Source organism: Coregonus lavaretus (assembly GCF_964263955.1).
Source record: "Coregonus lavaretus genome assembly, chromosome: 12".
Taxonomy (NCBI): Eukaryota; Metazoa; Chordata; class Actinopteri; order Salmoniformes; family Salmonidae; genus Coregonus; species Coregonus lavaretus.
Window position 1 is genome coordinate 55523944 of NC_139999.1, and position 21997 is coordinate 55545940.

The 21997-nt window shown below is 42.0% G+C and overlaps 1 protein-coding gene across 2 annotated transcripts in view; it reads left to right on the plus strand.

Moving 5' to 3' along the window:
• Positions 1 to 21997, plus strand: part of LOC311138610 (serine/threonine-protein phosphatase 4 regulatory subunit 1-like) — a 57227-nt gene that overhangs the window by 21093 nt on the left and 14137 nt on the right. The window contains exons 13-14 of one of the 2 annotated variants that reach the window (XM_084173368.1): positions 8363 to 8461; positions 17408 to 17593. In XM_084173368.1, coding sequence (XP_084029494.1) covers positions 8363 to 8461; positions 17408 to 17593 — 285 coding nt within the window. The remainder of the gene's footprint in view (positions 1 to 8362; positions 8462 to 17407; positions 17594 to 21997) is intronic. The other variant, XM_084173369.1, reaches the window with a different exon arrangement.

The window sequence follows — 21997 nt, forward strand, 5'->3', positions numbered from 1 at the left end:
TGTGAAGAAGGCGTCAGGGCGCCCAAGCAAGTCCAGCAAGCGCCAGGACCGTCTCCCAAAGTTGATTCAGCTGCGGGATCGGGGCACCACCAGTACAGAGCTTGCTCAAGAATGGCAGCAGACAGGTGTGAGTGCATCTGCACGCACAGTGAGGCGAAGACTGTTGGAGGATGGCCTGGTGTCAAGAATGGCAGCAAAGAAGTCACTTCTCTCCAGGAAAAACATCAGGGACAGACTGATATTCTGCAAAAGGTACAGGGATTGGACTGCTGAGGACTGGGGTAAAGTCATTTTCTCTGAATCCCCGTTCCGATAGTTTGGGGCATCCAGAAAAAAGCTTGTCCGGAGAAGACAAGGTGAGCGCTATCATCAGTCCTGTGTCATGCCAACAGTAAAGCATCCTGAGACCATTCATGTGTGGGGTTGCTTCTCAGCCAAGGGAGTGGGCTCACTCACAATTTTGCCTAAGAACACAGCCATGAATAAAGAATGGTACCAACACATCCTCTGAGAGCAACTTCTCCCAACCATCCAAGAACAGTTTGGTGACGAACAATGCCTTTTCCACCATGATGGAGCATCTTGCCATAAGGCAAAAGTGATAACTAAGTGGCTCGGAACAAAACATTGACATTTTGGGTCCATGGCCAGGAAACTCCCCAGACCTTAATCCCATTGAGAACTTGTGGTCAATACTCAAGAGGCGGGTGGACAAACAAAAACCCACAAATTCTGACAAACTCCAAGCATTGATTATGCAAGAATGGGCTGCCATCAGTCAGGATGTGGCCCAGAAGTTAATTGACAGCATGCCAGGGCGGATTGCAGAGGTCTTTAAAAAGAAGGGTCAACACTGCAAATATTGACTCTTGCATAAACTTAATGTAATTGTCAATAAAAGCCTTTGACACTTATGGAATGATTGTAATTATACTTCAGTATACCATAGTAACATCTGACAAAAATATCTAAAAACACTGAAGCAGCAAACTTTGAAGACCATTACTTGTGTCATTTTCAAAACTTTTGACCATGACTGTAAACAGTAGCAGCAGCGTATGTGATTAGTCAAAGTTTGTGCAAAAAGGGTCAATGGAGATAATCCGGGTAGCTATTTGGTTAACTTGGAACTATTTAGCAGTCTTATGGCTTGGGGGTAGAAGCTGTGCAGGGTCCTGTTGGTTCCAGACTTGGTGCATCGGTACCGCTTGCCGTGCGGTACCAGAGCGATATGTATGACTTGAGTGGCTGGAGTCTTTGACCATTTTTAGGGCCTTCCTCTGAGCTCAGCCCCAGTGATGTACAGTGCCTTCAGAAACTATTCACACCCCTTTACTTTTTCCACGTTTTGTGTTTACAAGGTGGGATTCAAATGTATTGAATTGTCATTTTTTGTGAATGAGCTACACAAAATACTCTGTCAAAGTGGAAGAATGATTCTAACATTTGTAAAAAAATATATATATACAGTGAGGGGAAAAAAGTATTTGATCCCCTGCTGCTGATTCTGTACGTTTGCCCACTGACAAAGACATGATCAGTCTATAATTTTAATGGTAGGTTTATTTGAACAGTGAGAGACAGAATAACAACAAAAAAATCCAGAAACCGCATGTCAAAAATGTTATAAATTGATTTGCATTTTAATGAGGGAAATAAGTATTTGACCCCTCTGCAAAACATGACTTAGTACTTGGTGGCAAAACCCTTGTTGGCAATCACAGAGGTCAGACGTTTCTTGTAGTTGGCCACCAGGTTTGCACACATGTCAGGAGGGATTTTGTTCCACTCCTCTTTGCAGATCTTCTCCAAGTCATTAAGGTTTCGAGCCTGACGTTTGGCAACTCGAACCTTCAGCTCCCTCCACAGATTTTCTATGGGATTAAGGTCTGGAGACTGGCTAGGCCTCTCCAGGACCTTAATGTGCTTCTTCTTGAGCCACTCCTTTGTTGCCTTGGCTGTGTGTTTTGGGTCATTGTCATGCTGGAATACCCATCCACGACCCATGTTCAATGCCCTGGCTGAGGGAAGGAGGTTCTCATCCAAGATTTGACTGTACATGGCCCCGTCCATCGTCCCTTTGATGCGGTGAAGTTGACCTGTCCCCTTAGCAGAGAAACACCCCCAAAGTTTGACGGTGGGGATGGTGTTCTTGGGGTCATAGGCAGCATTCCTCCTCCTCCAAACATGGCGAGTTGAGTTGATGCCAAAGACCTCGATTTTGGACTCATCTGTCCACAACACTTTCACCCAGTTCTCCTCTGAATCATTCAGATGTTCATTGGCAAACTTCAGACGGGCCTGTATATGTGCTTTCTTGAGCAGGGGGACCTTGCAGGATTTCAGTCCTTCACGGCGTAGTGTGTTACCAATTGTTTTCTTGGTGACTATGGTCCCAGCTCACTTGAGATCATTGACAGGATCCTCCCGTGTAGTTCTGGGCTGATTCCTCACTGTTCTCATGATCATTGCAACTCCACGAGGTGAGTTCTTGCATGGAGCCCCAGGCCGAGGGAGATTGACAGTTGTTTTGTGTTTCTTCCATTTGCGAATAATCGCACCAACTGTTGTCACCTTCTCACCAAGCTGCTTGGCGATGGTCTTGTAGCCCATTCCAGCCTTGTGTAGGTCTACAATCTTGTCCCTGACATCCTTGGAGAGCTCTTTGGTCTTGGCCATGGTGGAGAGCTTGGAATCTGATTGATTGCTTCTGTGGACAGGTGTCTTTTTATACAGGTAACAAGCTGAGATTAGGAGCACTCCCTTTAAGAGTGTGCGCCTAATCTCAGCTCGTTACCTGTATAAAAGACACCTGGGAGCCAGAAATCTTTCTGATTGAGAGGTGGTCAAATACTTATTTCCCTCATTAAAATGCAAATCAATTTATAACATTTTTTACATGCGTTTTTCTGGATTTTTTTGTTGTTATTCTGTCTCACTGTTCAAATAAACCTACCATTAAAATTATAGACTGATAATTTCTTTGTCAGTGGGCAAACGTACAAAATCAGCAGGGGATCAAATACTTTTTTCCCTCACTGTATACACACACACACACAGTTGAAGTCAGAAGTTTACATACACCTTAGCCAAATACATTTAAACTCAGTTTTTCACAATTCCTGACATTTAAGCCTAGTAAATATTCCCTGTTTTAGGTCAGTTAGGATCACCACTTTATTTTAAGAATGTGTAATGTCAGAATAGTTTATTTCAGCTTTTATTTCTTTCATCACATTCCCAGTGGGTCAGAAGTTTACATGCACTCATTTAGTATTTGGTAGCATTGCCTTTAAATTGTTTAACTTGGGTCAAACGTTTCGGGTAGCCTTCCACAAGCTTCCCACAATAAGTTGGGGGAATTTTGTCCCATTCCTCCTGACAGAGCTGGTGTAACTGAGTCAGGTTTGTAGGCCTCCTTGCTCGCACACACTTTTTCAGTTCTGCCCACACATTTTCAATAGGATTGAGGTCAGGGCTTTGTGATGGCCACTCCAATACCTTGACTTTGTTGTCCTTAAGCCATTTTACCACAACCTTAGAAGTGTGCTTGGGGTCATTGTCCATTTGGAAGACCCATTTGCGACCAAGCTTTAACTTCCTGACTGATGTCTTGAGACGTTGCGTCAATATATCCACATAATTTTCCTTCCTCATGATGCCATCCATTTTGTGAAGTGCACCAGTCCATCCTGCAGCAAAGCACCCTCACAGCATGATGCCACCCCCGTGCTTCACGGTTAGGATGGTGTTCTTCGGCTTGCAAGCCTTCCCCCTTTTTCCTCCAAACATAACGATGGTCATTATGGCCAAACAGTTCTAATTTTGTTTCATCATACCAGAGGACATTTCTCAAAAGTACCATCTTTGTCCACATGTGCAGTTGCAAACCGTAGTCTGGCTTTTTTATGTCGGTTTTTGAGCAGTGGCTTCTTCCTTGCTGTGCAGCCTTTCAGGTTATGTCGATATAGGACTCGGTTTACTGTGGATATAGATACTTTTGTACCTGTTTCCTCCAGCATCTTCACAAGGTCCTTTGCTGTTGTTCTGGGATTGATTTGCACTTTTCGCATCAAAGTACGTTCATCTCTAGGAGGCAGAACACGTCTCCTTCCTGAGCGGTATAACGGCTGCGTGGTCCCATGGTGTTTATACTTGCGTACTATTGTTTGTACAAATGAACGTGGTACCTTCAGGCGTTTGGAAATTGCTCCCAAGGATGAACCAGACTTGTGGAGGTCTACAATTTTTTTTCTGAGGTCTTGGTTGATTTCTTTTGATTTACCCATGATGTCAAGCAAAGAGACACTGAGTTTGAAGGTAGGCTTTGAAATACATCCACAGGTACACCTCCAATTGACTCAAATTATGTCAATTAGCCTATCAGAAACTTCTAAAGCCATGACATCATTTCCTGGAATTTTCCAAGCTGTTTAAAGGCACAGTCAACTTAGTGTATATAAACTTCTGACCCACTGGAATTGTGATGCAGTGAATTATAAGTGAAATAATCTGTCTGTAAACAATTGTTGGAAAAATTACTTGTCATGCACAAAGTAGATGTCCTAACCGACTTTCCAAAACTATAGTTTGTTAACAAGAAATGTGTGGTGTGGTTGAAAAACAAGTTTTAATGACTCCAACCTAAGTGTATGTAAACTTCCGACTTCAACTGTATATATATATGAAAAAGGATATATATCTTGATTAGATGCAGTGTATTCGGAAAGTATTCAGACCACCTTCCACATTTTGTTACGTTACAGCCTTATTCTAAAATTGATTAAATCGTTTTTTTCCCTCATCAATCTACACACAATACCCCACAATGACAAAGCAAAAACAGATTTTTAGAAATGTTTGCAAATGTATTAAAAATCTAAAACTGAAATCACATTTACATAAGTATACTGACCCTTTACTAAGTACTTTGTTGAAGCACCTTTGGCAGCGATTAAAGCCTCGAGTCTTCTTGGGTGTGACGCTACAAGCTTGGCACACCTGTATTTGGGGAGTTTCTCCCAGTCTTCTCTGTAGATCCTCTCAAGCTCAGTCAGGTTGGATGGGGAGCGTCGCTGCACAGCTATTCTCAGGTCTCTCCAGAGATGTTCGATCAGGTTCAAGTCCGGGCTCTGGCTGGGCCACTCAAGGACATTGAGACTTGTCCCGAAGCCACTCCAGCGTTGTCTAGGCTGTGTGCTTAGGGTCGATGTCCTGTTTTAAGGTGAACCTTCACCCCCAGTCGGAGGTCCTGAGCGCTCTGGAGTAGGTTCTCATCAAGGATCTGTCTGTACTTAGCTCCGTTCATCTTTCCATTTATCCTGACTAGTCTCCCAGTCCCTGCCACTGAAAAAACATCCCCACAGCATGATGCTGCCATCCCCATACTTCACCGTAGGGATGGTGCCAGGTTTCCTCCAGACGTGACACTAGGCATTCAGGCCAAAGAGTTCAATCTTGGTTTCATCAGACCAGAGAATCTTGTTTCTCATGGTCTGAGAGTCCTATAGGTGCCTTTTGGCAAACTCCAAGCGGGCTGTCGTGCTTTTTACTGTGGAGTTGCTTCCATCTGGCCACGCTACCATAAAGGCCTGATTGGTGGAGTTCTGCAGAGATGGGTTGTCCTTCTTTAAGGTTCTCCCATCTCAACAGAGGAACTCTGGAGCTCTGTCAGAGTGACCATCAGGTTCTTTGTCACCTCCCTGACCAGGGCCCTTCTCTCCCGATTGCTCAGGTTGGCCGGGCCGACAGCTCTAGGAAGAGTCTTGGTGGTTCCAAACTTCTTCCAGTTAAGAATGATGGAGGCCACTGTGTTCTTGGGGACCTTCAATGCTGCAGAAGTGTTTTGGTACCCTTCCCCAGATCTGTGCCTCGACACAATCCTGTCTCGGAGCTCTACGGACAATTCCTTCGACCTCATGGCTTGGTTTTTGCTCTGACATGCACTGTCAACTGTGGGACCTTATATAGACAGGTGTGTGCCTTTCCAAATCATGTCCAATCAATTGAATTTACCGCAGGTGGACTTCAATCAAGTTGTAGAAACATCTCAAGGATGATCAATGGAAACAGGATGCATCTGATATAAATTTTGGAGTCTAATAGCAAATGGCTGAATCTTGTTTCTCATGGTCTGAGTGTGCAAAGCTGTCATCAAGGCAAAGGGTGGCTGCTTTGAAGAATCTAAAATATATTCAGATTTGTTTAACACTTTTTTGGTTAATAGATAATTTCATATGTGTGATTTCATAGTTTTGATGTCTTCATTATTATTCTACAATGTAGAAAATAGTAAAAATAAAGAAAAGTTCTAGACTGAGTAGGTGTGTCCAAACTTTTGACTGGTACTGTAAGTCAAAACACTCAGGAACATTCAATGTTGTAAGCAACTCCAGTGTATATTCGGCCTTGTGTTTTAGGTTATTGTCCTGCTGAAAGGTGAATTTGTCTCCCAGTGTCTGTTGGGAAGCAGACTGAACCAGGTTTTCCTCTATGATTTTTGCCTGTGCTTGGTTCTTTCCAGTAATATTTTTATCCAAAAAATGACACTGACAAGCATACCTATAAAATGATGCAACCACCACCATGCTTGAAAATATGAAGAGTGGTACTCCGTTATGTGTTGTGTTGGATTTGCCCCAAACATAACGCTTTCTATTCAGGACATAAAGTTAATTTCTTTCCCACAATTTTAGCAGTTTTATTTTAGTGCCTTGTTGCAAACATGATGCATGTTTTGGAATATTGTTATTCTTTACGGGCTTCCTTGTTTTCACTCTTTCATTTAGGTTAGTATTGTGGAGGAACAACAATGTTGTTGATCCATCCATTTATCGCTGTAACTGTTGTAATGTCACCATTTGCCTCATGGTGAAATCCCTGAGTGGTTTCCTTCCTCTCCGGCAACTGAGTTAGGAAGGACGCTTGTATCTTTGTAGTAACTGGGTTTATTGATACACCATCCAAAGTGTAATTAATAACTTCACAATGCTCAAAGAGATTTTCAATGTCAATTTTTTTTTTTTTAACCATTTTACCAATAGGTGCCCTTCTTTGCGAGGCATTGGATAACATCCCTGGTCATTGTGGTTGCATCAGTGTTTGAAATTCACTGCTCGATTGAAGGACCTTACAGATAATTGTGTGAGGTACAGAGATGAGATAGTCATTCAGAATTAATGTTAAACACTATTGCATACATAGTGACTCCATGCAACTTATTATGTGACTTCTTAAGCACATTTTTACACCTTAACTTATTTAGTCTTGCAATAACAAAGGGATTTAATACTTATTGACTCAAGGCAATTTAGCTTTTCATTTGTAAAAATGTCAAAAACATCCTTCCACTTGGACATTATGGGGTATTGTGTTTAGGCCAGTGACACAATTATCTTTTTAAATTCAGGCTGTAACACAACAAAGTGGAAAAAGTCGAGGCGTGTGAATACTTTCTGAAGGCACTGCATCTCCATATATGGGTGTACAGTGCTATGAAAAAGTATTTTCCCCCTTTCTAATTTTCTCCACTTTTGCATATTTGTGATACTGAATGTTATCAGATCTTCAACCAAAACCTAATATTAAATAAAGGTAACATAAGTGAACAAATAACACAACAATTACATATTTATTTCATAAACAAAGTTATGCAACACGCAATTCCCCTGTGTGAAAAAGTTCTACAGGAGAATGTCAGACCATCCGTCTGTGAGCTGAAGCTGAAGCGCAGCTGGGTCATGCAGCAAGACAATGATCCAAAACACACAATCAAGTCTACATGAAAATTGCTAAAAAGCAACACATTTGATGTTTTGGAATGGCCTAGTCAAACTCCAGAACTAATCCCAATTGAGATGTTGTGGCAGGACTTGAAACGAGCAGTTCATGCTTGAAAACCATCACGTCACTGAGTTAAAGCAGTTCTGCATGGAAGACTGGGCCAAAATTCCTCCACAGTGACGTGAGAGACTGATCAACAACTACAGGAAGCATTTGGTTGGAGTCATTGCAGCTAAAGGTGGCAGAACCAGTTATTGAGTGTAAGGGGGCAATTACTTTTTCACACAGGGGAATTGGGTGTTGCATAACTTTGTTTATGAAATAAATATATAATTGTTGTGTTATTTGTTCACTTATGTTCCCTTTATCTAATATTAGGTTTTGGTTGAAGATCTGATAACATTCAGTATCACAAATATGCAAAAGTAGAGAAAATTAGAAAGGGGGCAAATACTTTTTCATAGCACTGTATCTCTTCTAGCTGACTGTTTGTGGTTTGTTTGCTCGCTGACTGGTATGTTTGTATGTGTGCTAGCTGGCTGATATGTCTGTAACTGTGTATCCTCCCTGTGTTGGTCAGGAGTCGGAGCTGATCGAGAGTGTGGAGGAAGAGGGGAAGGAGGACTCTGCTCCCAACCAGGTGCGTGAGGAGGAGGAGGAGGAGAAGTCCAAGGTCCAGGTCAGTTCTGCCAAACACTGACTTTCTAACAAGCCTTGCTACTTTACATACTGTACGAACGTAGAGGGGACATTTATGAACGTGTGATTCAGTCAAGTCTGGGGAACACCTTTAAGCTGCCATACGTTTTGTCTGAGAATAGTTAAAACTATCCAATGTCCAATGAATTGCGATTGACAAGATCTATGGCCGGTTTTCCGATACCAGATTTAGACTGGACTAAAATGCATGCTCAATGGAGAAGCTTATGCTCGGTACAGATCTAACAGCTGACATAAGGAGAGACAATACGAGACCAAGGTTTTAAAATGTTTAGTTGTAGAACAACTGACTAGAGAAGTGTGGTTCAGCCCGGTTCCATTGTCACGTGGAAGCGCAATGTATATATTTATGCAGGTTTTTAAAAAGCTACTTTTAGCAAGGTGTTTAGCAAACAGGTTTCATTAAATAAATGCAACCACTGGCTTGCTCACTAGAAACACATCACCAGCCTCCTGCTCACAACCCCAGTGTCTAGAGGAGCTGAAGAGAGGATCATCAAGCTAGGCTATGAAACATAGAAGAAACCAGGCATGGTCTTCATAGCAGATTTTGAAAAAGCCTTTGATAAAGTATGACTAGAATTTATATATAAATGCCTGGACTATTTTAATTTTGGTGAAAGTTATGCATAGGAACCCCAGATCTAAATAATGGGTACTTCTGGAGGCCAGGTTATCTGATGCAGCACACCATCACTCTCCTTCTTGGTCAAATAGCCCTTACACAGCCTGGAGGTGTTGGGTCATTGTCCTGTTGAGAAACCAGATGGGATGGCGTATTGCTGCAGAATGCTGTGGTAGCCATGCTGGTTAAGCGTGCCTTGAATTCTAAATAAATCACCAACAGTGTCACCAGCAAAGCACCATCACACCTCCTCCTCCTCCATGCGTCACGGTGGGAACCACACATGCAGAGATGATCCGTTTACCTACTCTGTGTATCACAAAGACACGGCGGTTGGAACCAAAAATCTCAAATTTGGACTCATCAGACCAAAGGACAGATTTCCATCGGTCTAATGTCCATTGCTCGTGTTTCTTGGCCCAAGCACGTCTCTTCTTCTTATTGGTGTCCTTTAGTAGTGGCTTCTTTGCAGCAATTTGACCATGAAGGTCTGATTCACGCAGTGTCCTCTGAACAGTTGATGTTGAGATGTCTGTTACTTGAACTCTGGAAATATATTCCACAAATTTAACTTTTAAGAAGGCACACCTATTAATTGAAATGCATTCCAGATGACTACCTCATGAAGCTGGTTGAGAGAATGCCAAGAGTGTGAAAAGCTGTCATCAAGGCAAAGGGTGGCTACTTTGAAGAATCTCAAATATAAAATATATTTTTATTTGTTTAACACTTTTTTGGTTAGTACATGATTCCGTATGTGTTATTTCATAGTTTTGATATCTTCATTATTATTCTACAATGTAGATAATAGTATAAAAAATAAAGAAAAACCCTTGAATATGAGTAGGGGTGTCCAGACTTTTCACTGGTACTGTATACAGTTGAAGTCGGAAGTTTACATACACTTAGGTTGGAGTCATTAAAACTCGTTTTTCAACCACTCCACAAATTTCTTGTTAACAAATTATCGTTTTGGCAAGTCGGTTAGGACATCTACTTTGTGCATGACACAAGTAATTTTTCCAACAATTGTTTACAGACAGATTATTTCACTTATAATTCACTGTATCACAATTCCAGTGGGTCAGAAGTTTACATCCACTAAGTTGACTGTGCCTTTAAACAGCTTGGAAAATTCCAGAAAAAGATGTCATGGCTTTAGAACCTTCTGATAGGCTAATTGACATCATTTGAGTCAGTTGTAGGTCTACCTGTGGATGTATTTCAAGGCCTACCTTCAAACGCAGTGCCTCTTTGCTTGACATCGTGGGAAAATCTAAATAAATCAGCCAAGACCTCAGAAAACAAATTATAGACCTCCACAAATCTGGTTCATCTTTGGGAGCAATTTCCAAACGCCTGAAGGTACCACGTTCATCTGTACAAACAATAGTACGCAAGTATAAACACCATGGGACCACACAGCCGTCATACCGCTCAGGAAGGAGACGCTTTCTGTCTCCTAGAGATGAACGTACTTTGGTGCGAAAAGAGCAAATCAATCCAGAACAACAGCAAAGGACCTTGTGAAGATGCTGGAGGAAACCGGTACAAAAGTATCAATATCCACAGTAAAACGAGTCCTATATCAACATAATCTGAAAGGCCGCTCAGCAAGGAAGAAGCCACTGCTCCAAAACCGCTATAAAAGAGCCAGACTATGGTTTGCAACTGTACATGGGGACAAAGATCGTACTTTTTGCAGAAATGTCCTCTGGTATGATGAAACAAAAATATAACCTTTTGGCCATAATGACCATCGTTGTGTTTGGAGGAAAAAGGGGAAGGCTTGCAAGCCAAAGAATACCATCCCAACCGTGAAGCACGGGGGTGGCAGCATCATGCTGTGGGGGTGCTTTGCTGCAGGAGGGACTGGTGCACTTCACAAAATAAATGGCATCATGAGGAAGGGAAATTATGTGGATATATTGAAGCAACATCTCAAGACATCAGTCAGGAAGTTAAAGCTTGGTCGCAAATGGGTCTTCCAAATGGACAATAATCCCAAGCATACTTCCAAAGTTGTGGCAAAATGGCTTAAGGACAGCAAAGTCAAGGTATTGGAGTGGCCATCACAAAGGCCTGACCTCAATCCTATAGAACATTTGTGGGCAGAACTGAAAAAGTGTGTGCGAGCAAGGAGGCCTACAAACCTGACTCAGTTACACCAGCTCTGTCAGGAGGAAGGGCCAAAATTCACCCAATTTATTGTGGGAAGCTTGTGGAAGGCTACCTGAAACGTTTGACCCAAGTTAAACAATTTAAAGGCAATGCTACCAAATAATAATTGAGTGTATGTAAACTTCTGACCCACTGGGAATGTGATGAAAGAAATAAAAGCTGAAATAAATCATTCGCTTTACTATCATTCTGACATTTCACATTCTTAAAATAAAGTGGTGATCCTAACTGACCTAAGACAGGGAATTTGTAAATAATAAAATAATATGCCATTTAGCAGACGCTTTTATCCAAAGCGACTTAGTCATGCGTGCATACATTTTTGTGTATGGTTGGTCCCGGGGATCGAACCCACTACCTTGGCGTTACAAGTGCCGTGCTCTACCAGCTGAGCTACAGAGGGTACTAGGATTAAATGTCAGGAATTGTGAATAACTGAGTTTAAATGTATTTGGCTAAGGTGTATGTAAACTTCCGACTTCAACTGTATATGGAAGTAGTTTAGTGCAAACATTTTTTGTTAAATATGGGTCCAAAAAAACCTAAACAATTCCTGATCTTACTCATATATCTGATATAGGACAGGGCCCGGTTGCATAAAACATCTAAAGTATATTTTCCTTTCAAAATAAATGTGATCTCTTTGATACATTCATTCAGTAAATCATGTCGTCTCTATGCTAACCAGAGACTCTTTCTGCCATACATGCCTTTAAACTACCGTAAAACCCTTAAATTATGCCCTTCCCTAAGGTAATGTTTGAGGGGCTCTATGCAACACCCTTAAACAATTCCCTTGTGTAAGGGGAAATTATTCCTTAAGGCAGGGTTTCTCAAACTCGGTCCTCGGGACACCAAGGGGTGCACGTTTAGTTTTTTGCCCTAGTACTACACGGTTGATTCAAATAATCATCAAGCTTTGATAATTTGAATCAGCAGTGTAGTGTTAGGGCTAAAATCTAAATGTGTACCCCTTGGGGTCCCGAGGATCGAGTTTGGGAAACGCAGCCTTAAGGTAAACCCTTAAGGGAAACGCAAAATGTTTTATGCAACCGGGCCCAGACACTTTAAAACAAACTTCCCTTTGATGTATTTTTTGACTATCTGTTTTTCCAGGTGTATGAATCTGTTATTCAATGCATTTCTATGAGCTAATAGCAGTAAGGCCAAATTCAATGTTTCATCAAATATATTTTGTATATATATTTTTTCGATACGTAAAGGGGTCCTAAAATTCAAAATCAAATAGCTATTTTAAAACAATTCCATATGTTAGCTTAGTAGAACCCAAGCCCGGCTTAGACTCTTAAGGATTAACATGATTTTTAAATGACTACCCAATCTCTGCACCCTACACATACAATTATCTGTAAGGTCCCTCATTCGAGCAGTGAATTTCAAGCACAGATTCAACCCCAGGTAAGTTTTCCAATGGTTCGCAAAGAGGGGCACCTATTGGTAGATGGTAATAAAACAGACATTGAATATCCCTTTCAGCATGGTGCAGATACTGTATTTCTTACACTTTGGATGGTGTATCAATACACCCAGTCATTACATAGATACAGGCGCCCTTCCTAACTCAGTTGCCGGAGAGGAAGGAAACCACTCAGGGATTTCACCTTGGTGACACAATGGTGACATTAAAACAGCTAGAGTTTTTAATGGCTGTGATAGGAGAAAACTGAGGATGGATCAATATTGTAGTTACTCCACAAAACTAACAAAAATGAGCCTGTACAGAATAAAATATATTCCAAAACATGCATCCTGTTTACAACAAGCCAAAGAAATTAACTTTTTGTCCTGAATACAAAGCGTTATGTTTGGGGAAAATCCAACACAACACATCATTGAATACCGCTCTTCATATTTTCAATCATGGTGGTGGCAGAAAATCACATTGTATGATTTTTAAGTAATTAATTTGCTTTTTATTGCATGACATAAGTATTTGATACATCAGAAAAGCAGAACTTAATATTTGGTAAAAAAACCTTTGTTTGCAATTACAGAGATCATACGTTTCCTGTAGGTCTTGACCAGGTTTGCACACACTGCAGCAGGGATTTTGGCCCACTCCTCCATACAGACCTTCTCCAGATCCTTCAGGTTTCGGGGCTGTCGCTGGGCAATACGGACTTTCAGCTCCCTCCAAAGATGTTCTATTGGGTTCAGGTCTGGAGACTGGCTAGGCCACTCCAGGACCTTGAGATGCTTCTTAGTTGCCCTGGCTGTGTGTTTCGGGTCGTTGTCATGCTGGAAGACCCAGCCACGACCCATCTTCAATGCTCTTACTGAGGAAAGGAGGTTTTTGGCCAAGATCTCGCGATACATGGCCCCTTCCATCCTCCCCTCAATACGGTGCAGTCGTCCTGTCCCCTTTGCAGAAAAGCATCCCCAAAGAATGATTTTTCCACCTCCATGCTTCACGGTTGGGATGGTGTTCTTGGGGTTGTACTCATCCATCTTCTTCCTCCAAACACGGCGAGTGGAGTTTAAACCAAAAAGCTCTATTTTTGTCTCATCAGACCACATTACCTTCTCCCATTCCTCCTCTGGATCATCCAGATGGTCATTGGCAAACTTCAGACGGGCCTGGACAAGCGCTGGCTTGAGCAGGGGGACCTTGCGTGCGCTGCAGGATTTTAATCCATGACGGCATAGTGTGTTACTAATGGTTTTCTTTGAGACTGTGGTCCCAGCTCTCTTCAGGTCATTGACCAGGTCCTGCTGTGTAGTTCTGGGCTGATCCCTCACCTTCCTCATGATCATTGATGCCCCACGAGGTGAGAACTTGCATGGAGCCCCAGACTGAGGGTGATTGACCGTCATCTTGAACTTCTTCCATTTTCTAATAATTGCGCCAATAGTTGTTGCCTTCTCACCAAGCTGCTTGCCTATTGTCCTGGAGCCCATCCCAGCCTTGTGCAGGTCTACAATTTTAACCCTGATGTCCTTACGCAGCGCTCTGGTCTTGGCCATTGTGGAGAGGTTGGAGTCTGTTTGATTGAGTGTGTGGACAGGTGTCTTTTATACAGGTAACGAGTTCAAACAGGTGCAGTTAATACAGGTAATGAGTGGAGAACAGGAGGGCTTCTTAAAGAAAAACTAACAGGTCTGTGAGAGCCGGAATTCTTACTGGTTGGTAGGTGATCAAATACTTATGTCATGCAATAAAATGCCAATTAATTACTTAAAATTCATACAATGTGATTTTCTGGATTTTTCTTTTAGATTCTGTCTCTCGCAGTTGAAGTGTACCTATGATAAAAATGACAGACCTCTACATGATTTGTAAGTAGGAAAACCTGCAAAATCGGCAGTGTTTCAAATACTTGTTCTCCCCACTGTATGTGGCCTAGTTACAGTTTTGACTTAAATCAGCTTGAAAATCTATGGCACGACTTGAAAATGGCTGTCTAGCAATGGCCAACAACCTACTTGACTGAGCTTGAAGAATTATTTTAATAATAATTGCAAATATTGTGCAAAGCTGTTAGATACTAAAGGCGTCCACCTGTTTCCGAAACAGTTAGTTAGAGTTTGTGCATATATTATGACAACATTTTGTGATGTTTTTGTTCATTTTTTACTTCTGCAAGTTTTCTTTTGGCTGTTTGGGCACACAAAACATTTTCTGGAGGCAAGCCGAAGTTCGGAGCCGAAGTCTACGCCCCTTCGTCAGTGATTGGTCAACAGTAGGGATTCTTCAATAACGTCTTTGTCATTCAACGAGAGAAGACTCGTTTTCATGCACATTTTTTCGTACACAAATACTGCACCATACATCTTACTTAAATGTAAAATTGCACGACTAAGATCTCTTGGGCAAAAACGTCAATTTATGTCAGATTTCTTGAGTTATCTTAGATTAACTCTGACTATTTTGAGGAAGTGTAAACTGGCTATGGTGTTTCAAAATGGACAAACCGTACTATTGACGCTTTTTTTTCTCGTTTTTCAAGCAAAGGTCTTTTAAGGGAGTATGCGAGCACACTCGTTCAGCTAGGCACCAGCCGAACTGAAGCATACTGACGCCTTTACCCAGAAAGACTCACGGCTGTAATCGCTGCCAAAGGTGATTCGAACATGTATTGACTAAGGCGTTTGAATACTTATCTAATGAAGATATATTAGTGTTTTATTTTTTTTATTTTGTGTCGATTGTTGACAAAATTACAATTATATTCATTTTAATCCCACTTTGTAACACAACAAAGTGTGGAAAAGACAAGGGGTGTGGGGTGAGTTTAAAATTGTTCTATTGTTTTATGTACACTACCAGTCAAAAGTTTGGACACCTACTCATTCCAGGGTTTGTCTTAATTTTTTAAAACTATTTCTTACATTGTAGAATAATAGTAAAGACATCAAAACTATGAGATAACACATATGGAATCATGTAGTAACCAAAAAAGTGTTAAACAAATCTAAATATATTTTACATTTTGAAATTCTTCAAATAGCCACCCTTTGCCTTGATGACAGCTTTGCACACTTGGCCTTCTCTCAACCAGCTTCATGAGGTAGTCACCTGGAATGCATTTTAATTAACAGGTGTGCCTTAAAGGTTAATAGGTGGAATTGTTATTTCCTCCTTAATGTGTTTGAGCCAATCAGTTGTGTTGTGACAAGGTAGGGGGGGTATACAGAAGATAGCCCAATTTGGTAAAAGACCAAGTCAATATTATGGCAAGAACAGCTCAAATAAGCAAAGAGAAACTACAGCCCATCATTACTTTTAAGACATGAAGGTCAGTCAATTCAGAACATTTCAAGAACTTTGAACGTTTCTTCAAATGCTCTCATGAGGACCGCCACAGGAATGGAAGACCCAGAGTTACCTCTGCTGCAGAGTTATTTAGTTCATTAGAGTTACCAGACAGAAATTGCAACCCAAATAAATGCTTCACAGAGTTCAAGTAAAAGACAACATCAACCGTTCAGGGGAGACTGCGTGAATCAGGCCTTCATGGTCGAATTGCTGCAAAGAAACCACTATTAAAGGACATCAGTAAGAAGAAGAGACCTGCTTGGGCCAAGAAACACGAGCAATGGACAATAGACCAGTGGAAATCTGTCCTTTGGTCTGGAGCCCAAATGTGAGATTTTTGGTTCCAACTGCCGTGTCTTTGTGAGACGCGGTGTGGGTGAATGGATGATCTCTGCATGTGTAGTTCCCACCGTAAAGCTTGGAGGAGGTGGTGTTATGGTGTGGGGGGTCTTTGCTGGTGACACTGTCTGTGATTTATTTAGAATTCAAGGCACACTTAACCAGCGTGGCTACCACAGACATCTACAGCGATACGCCATCCCATCTGGTTTGGGCTTAGTGGGACTATCATTTGTTTTTCAAAAGGACAATGACCCAACACACCTCCAGGCTGTGTAAGGGCTATTTTACCAAGAAAGAGAGTGATGGAGGAGTGCTGCATCAGATGACCTGGCCTCCATAATCCCCCGACCTCAACCCAATTGAGATTGTTTGGGATGAGTCGGACGGCAGAGTGAAGGAAAAGCAGCCAACAAGTGCTCAGCATATGTGGGAACTCCTTCAAGACTGCTGGAAAAGCATTCCAGGTGAAGCTGGTTGAGAGAATGCCAAGAGTGTGCAAAGCTGTCATAAAGGCAAAGGTGGCTATTTGAAGAATCTCAAATATAAAATATATTTTTATTTGTTTAACACTTTGTTGGTTACTACATGATTCCATATGTGTTATTTCATAGTTTTGATGTCTTTTCTATTATTCTACAATGTAGAAAATAGTAAAAATAAAGAAAAACCCTGGGTAGTTGTGTCCAAACTTATGACTGGAACTGTATGTGTTATTTAAAAAAATAAAAAGCTCCTCAGAAATAGATAGTTGACTGTCAGCTTGACTTAAACACGTAACTTTCGCGCACTGTTCTCTGATTGGCTAAACGGACCGTCTCGTCTCAAGTCTTTAGCAAAGTTTTGACATGTTGAATTTTGGAAACTCCAGCAGCCAAACCAGCCCTCTAACATATTTTCTACTGACCGCTGCTGCTGCCATGGCTATGATAGTGTCAGGTTTTAACCACTCCTCTTACTCTTGTCCCCCCCTTCCTCTCCAGAATGTGATTCCACAGCAGCTGCTGGACCAGTACCTTTCCATGACGGACCCGGCACGAGCCCAGACGGTGGACACAGAGATTGCCAAGCACTGTGCGTTCAGCCTGCCCGGCGTAGCCCTCACCCTGGGCCAACAGAACTGGCACTGCCTCAAGGACACCTACGAGACCCTCGCCACCGACGTACAGGTGTGTACTTTTTTGGGGCACTCACAAATCTTTTATTTTGAGCTATACAGGTGGGGCCCTGACCTGGGTTGTGTTCATTAGGCACCAAAACGGACTGAAACAAGGAGGGACAATTTGTTATTGTTCAATAAGAAACAATCATTTTCATTTTCTGTTGCGAAACGGTTTTTACAAGTTTTCAGTTGTGTGCCCTAATGAACATGACCCAGGAAACTTGGGGTTCTAAAGGCGCTGACACAGCAGACGGGGTGGCCCATTCATATTCAATGAAGCCTATGCGGGGGGGGGGCAATTATATCCAGGCAGAGCGGTTAGCGGTGCTCGTGCCTGTGGAAACCACTCAGCCAATGGTGAGAAAATAGGATTCTGCTCTATTTTTCAAGCGTTGCCTTCGTTATTGAACAATCACAGTAGAAAACGTAGCCTGCATGATGATACGTCAGCACGTACCTGTACTTCCAACAGCAGCACCAGCAAACCTGCCCACTAGCTAGCTAGCTAACACAATAAGTTTACAGAGTCATGTTTAACAATAAAAAATCATTGTTTTCTAATCCATTTTTTCATTAATAGTTTGTGTTCCATGTAAATACGTTTTTATGCATGCTTATGGTAGGGTGTTAGGTGACTCAACAAACAATGGATGCTATGCGAGAATTCTACGACAAACAGCAGTGATCAAATCAATTTTCACTAAATGTCAATAATGTGGTCTCAAAATACATAAATCATTTGAAAACATGAATGTGGAAGTTGTTAACCACGTCTTAAAATCCCAGTACTGTACGTTATGATATTTACGCAATATGAGCCGAAATGTAAAGCAAGTGCCGAGCTAAGAACGTTCAATTCTGTGGGACATCCTTTTTTATGAAACCCGCAAAATCGGTGTATTCATATTTGCTCTTTACGATTTGGTATTCCTCAATCTACCAGAGTAAGAGTGATGTGACATTGTATTGCCAACAAGTAGGGAAAGTCCTGAGGGTGTTTTACAGTCATCAGATGTCCTTGGACTGAAACAAGGTAAACCATTTTTTCCTTTCTATCAATCAGATGTTTTCAGAGACACGAAGAAAACATAGCAGGTTGCAAAGTACAGCTTCGTAGCTTCATTTTGTATGGGTTGTCAGGGATTGGTCCAAATTCACGTCGCCACCCGTTTTCATGACGAGATGCTAGCTAGCTGTGTGAGGGATTGTTTGTTGCCTTGACGCCATTGGCTGAGGTAACGCTCTGGGCGAGAGGTAGCGTTGCTCTGCGGTGGCTGTATTGTGCCAACGGCAATTTTGTGATTAATGTTTTTATTATTTCAAGTGTAAACCACCAGAATTCAGTGCCCTACAATTGAGAAGAACATAGCTAAATACCAATTAATTGAAAAAGTGTCCCATCTATCTTGCTGTGCAGGTGGCTAGCAGGCAGCTCACTCTATTCTCAGTCTTGGCTAATTATTTGCTGGAAATGGTGCAGTTTATCCTCCCATCACTAGAATATTTTACATTTTAGTCATTTAGCAGACGCTCTTATCCAGAGCGATTTACAGGAGCAATTAGGGTTAAGTGCCTTGCTTAAGGGCACATCGACAGATTTTTCACCTAGTCGGCTCGGAGATTAGAACCAGCGACCTTTCGGTTACTGGCACAACGCTCTTACCCACTACGCTACCTGCCACACCAAACTTCACATTACAATGTAACCCAACTCAAGTGTAGGCCAACATTAGAAGTAAGCTATGTTATTATTCTAGTAGTGTAGCCTTCTGTGTTACAGTTCAGACTTAGTGAGAAGTGTGTGTCTGTGTATTCTACATATTCTATCAACATACTGTCCATAATGTCTATACAGTGGGGAGAACAAGTATTTGATACACTGCCGATTTTGCAGGTTTTCCTACTTACAAGCATGTAGAGGTCTGTAATTTTTATCATAGGTACACTTCAACTGTGAGAGACTGAATCTAAAACAAAAATCCAGAAAATCACATTGTATGATTTGTAAGTAATTAATTTGCATTATTGCATGACATAAGTATTTGATACATCAGAAAAGCAAAACTTAATATTTGGTACAGAAACCTTTGTTTGCAATTACAGAGATCATACGTTTCCTGTAGGTCTTGACCAGGTTTGCACACACTGCAGCAGGGATTTTGGCCCACTCCTCCATACAGACCTTCAGATCCTTCAGGTTTTGGGGCTGTCGCTGGGCAATACGGACTTTCAGCTCCCTCCAAAGATTTTCTATTGGGTTCAGGTCTGGAGACTGGCTAGGCCACTCCAGGACCTTGAGATGCTTCTTACGGAGCCACTCCTTAGTTGCCTTGGCTGTGTGTTTCGGGTTGTTGTCATGCTGGAAGACCCAGCCACGACCCATCTTCAATGCTCTTACTGAGGGAAGGAGGTTGTTGGCCAAGATCTCGCGATACATGGCCCCATCCATCCTCCCCTCAATACGGTGCAGTCGTCCTGTCCCCTTTGCAGAAAAGCATCCCCAAAGAATGATGTTCCCACCTCCATGCTTCACGGTTGGGATGGTGTTCTTGGGGTTGTACTCATCCTTCTTCTTCCTCCAAACACGGCGAGTGGAGTTTAGACCAAAAAGCTCAATTTTTGTCTCATCAGACCACATGACTTTCTCCCATTCCTCCTCTGGATCATCCAGATGGTCATTGGCAAACTTCAGACGGGCCTGGACATGCGCTGGCTTGAGCAGGGGGACCTTGCGTGCGCTGCAGGATTTTAATCCATGACGGCGTAGTGTGTTACTAATGGTTTTCTTTGAGAATGTGGTCCCAGCTCTCTTCAGGTCATTGACCAGGTCCTGCTGTGTAGTTATGGGCTGATCCCTCACCTTCCTCATGATCATTGATGCCCCACAAGGTGAGATCTTGCATGGAGCCCCAGACCGAGGGTGATTGACCGTCATCTTGAACTTCTTCCATGTTCTAATAATTGCGCCAACAGTTGTTGCCAACTCACCAAGCTGCTTGCCTATTGTACTGTAGCCCATCCCAGCCTTGTGCAGGACTACAATTTTATCCCTGATGTCCTTACACAGCTCACTGGTCTTGGCCATTGTGGAGAGGTTGGAGTCTGTTTGATTGAGTGTGTGGACAGGTGTCTTTTATACAGGTAACGAGTTCAAACAGGTGCAGTTAATACAGGTAATGAGTGGAGAACAGGAGGGCTTCTTAAAGAAAAACTAACAGGTCTGTGAGAGCCGGAATTCTTACTGGTTGGTAGGTGATCAAATACTTATGTCATGCAATAAAATGCAAATTAATTACTTAAAAATCATACAATGTGATTTTCTGGATTTTTGTTTTAGATTCCGTCTCTCACAGTTGAAGTGTACCTATGATAAAAAATTACAGACCTCTACATGCTTTGTAAGTAGGAAAACCTGCAAAATTGCCAGTGTATCAAATACTTGTTCACCCCACTGTACATCCCATATACGAAGTCGGAAGTTTACATACACCTTAGCCAAATACATTTAAACTCAGTTTTTCACAATTCCTGACATTTAATCCTAGTAAAAATCCCCTGTCTTAGGTCAGTTAGGATCACCACTTTATTTTAAGAATGTGAAATGTCAGAATAATAGTAGAGAGTATGATTTATTTAAGCTTTTATTTATTTAATCACATTCCCAGTGGGTCAGAAGTTTACATACACTCAATTATTATTTGGTAGCATTGCCTTTAAATTGTTTCACTTGGGTCAAACGTTTCAGGTAGCCTTCCACAAGCTTCCCACAATAAGTTGGGTGAATTTTGGCCCTTCCTCCTGACAGAGCTGGTGTAACTGAGTCAGGTTTGTAGGCCTCCTTGCTCGCACACACTTTTTCAGTTCTGCCCACAAATGTTCTATAGGATTGAGGTCAGGCCTTTGTGATGGCCACTCCAATACCTTGACTTTGCTGTCCTTAAGCCATTTTGCCACCATTTTGGAAGTATGCTTGGGATTATTGTCCATTTGGAAGACCCATTTGCGACCAAGCTTTAACTTCCTGACTGATGTCTTGAGATGTTGCTTCAATATATCCACATAATTTTCCTTCCTCATGATGCCATCTATTTTGTGAAGTGCACCAGTCCCTCCTGCAGCAAAGCACCCCCACAGCATGATGCTGCCACCCCTGTGTTTCACGGTTTGGATGGTGTTCTTCGGCTTGCAAGTGCTCCCTTTTTCCTCCAAACATAACGATGGTCATTATGGCCAAACAGTTCTATTTTTGTTTCATCAGACCAGAGGACATTTCTCCAAAAAGTACGATATTTGTCCCCATGTGCAGTTTATTTGTCCCCATGTGCAGTTGCAAACCGTAGTCTGGCTTTTTTATGGCGGTTTTGGAGCAGTGGCTTCATCCTTGCTGAGCGGCCTTTCAGGTTATGTCGAT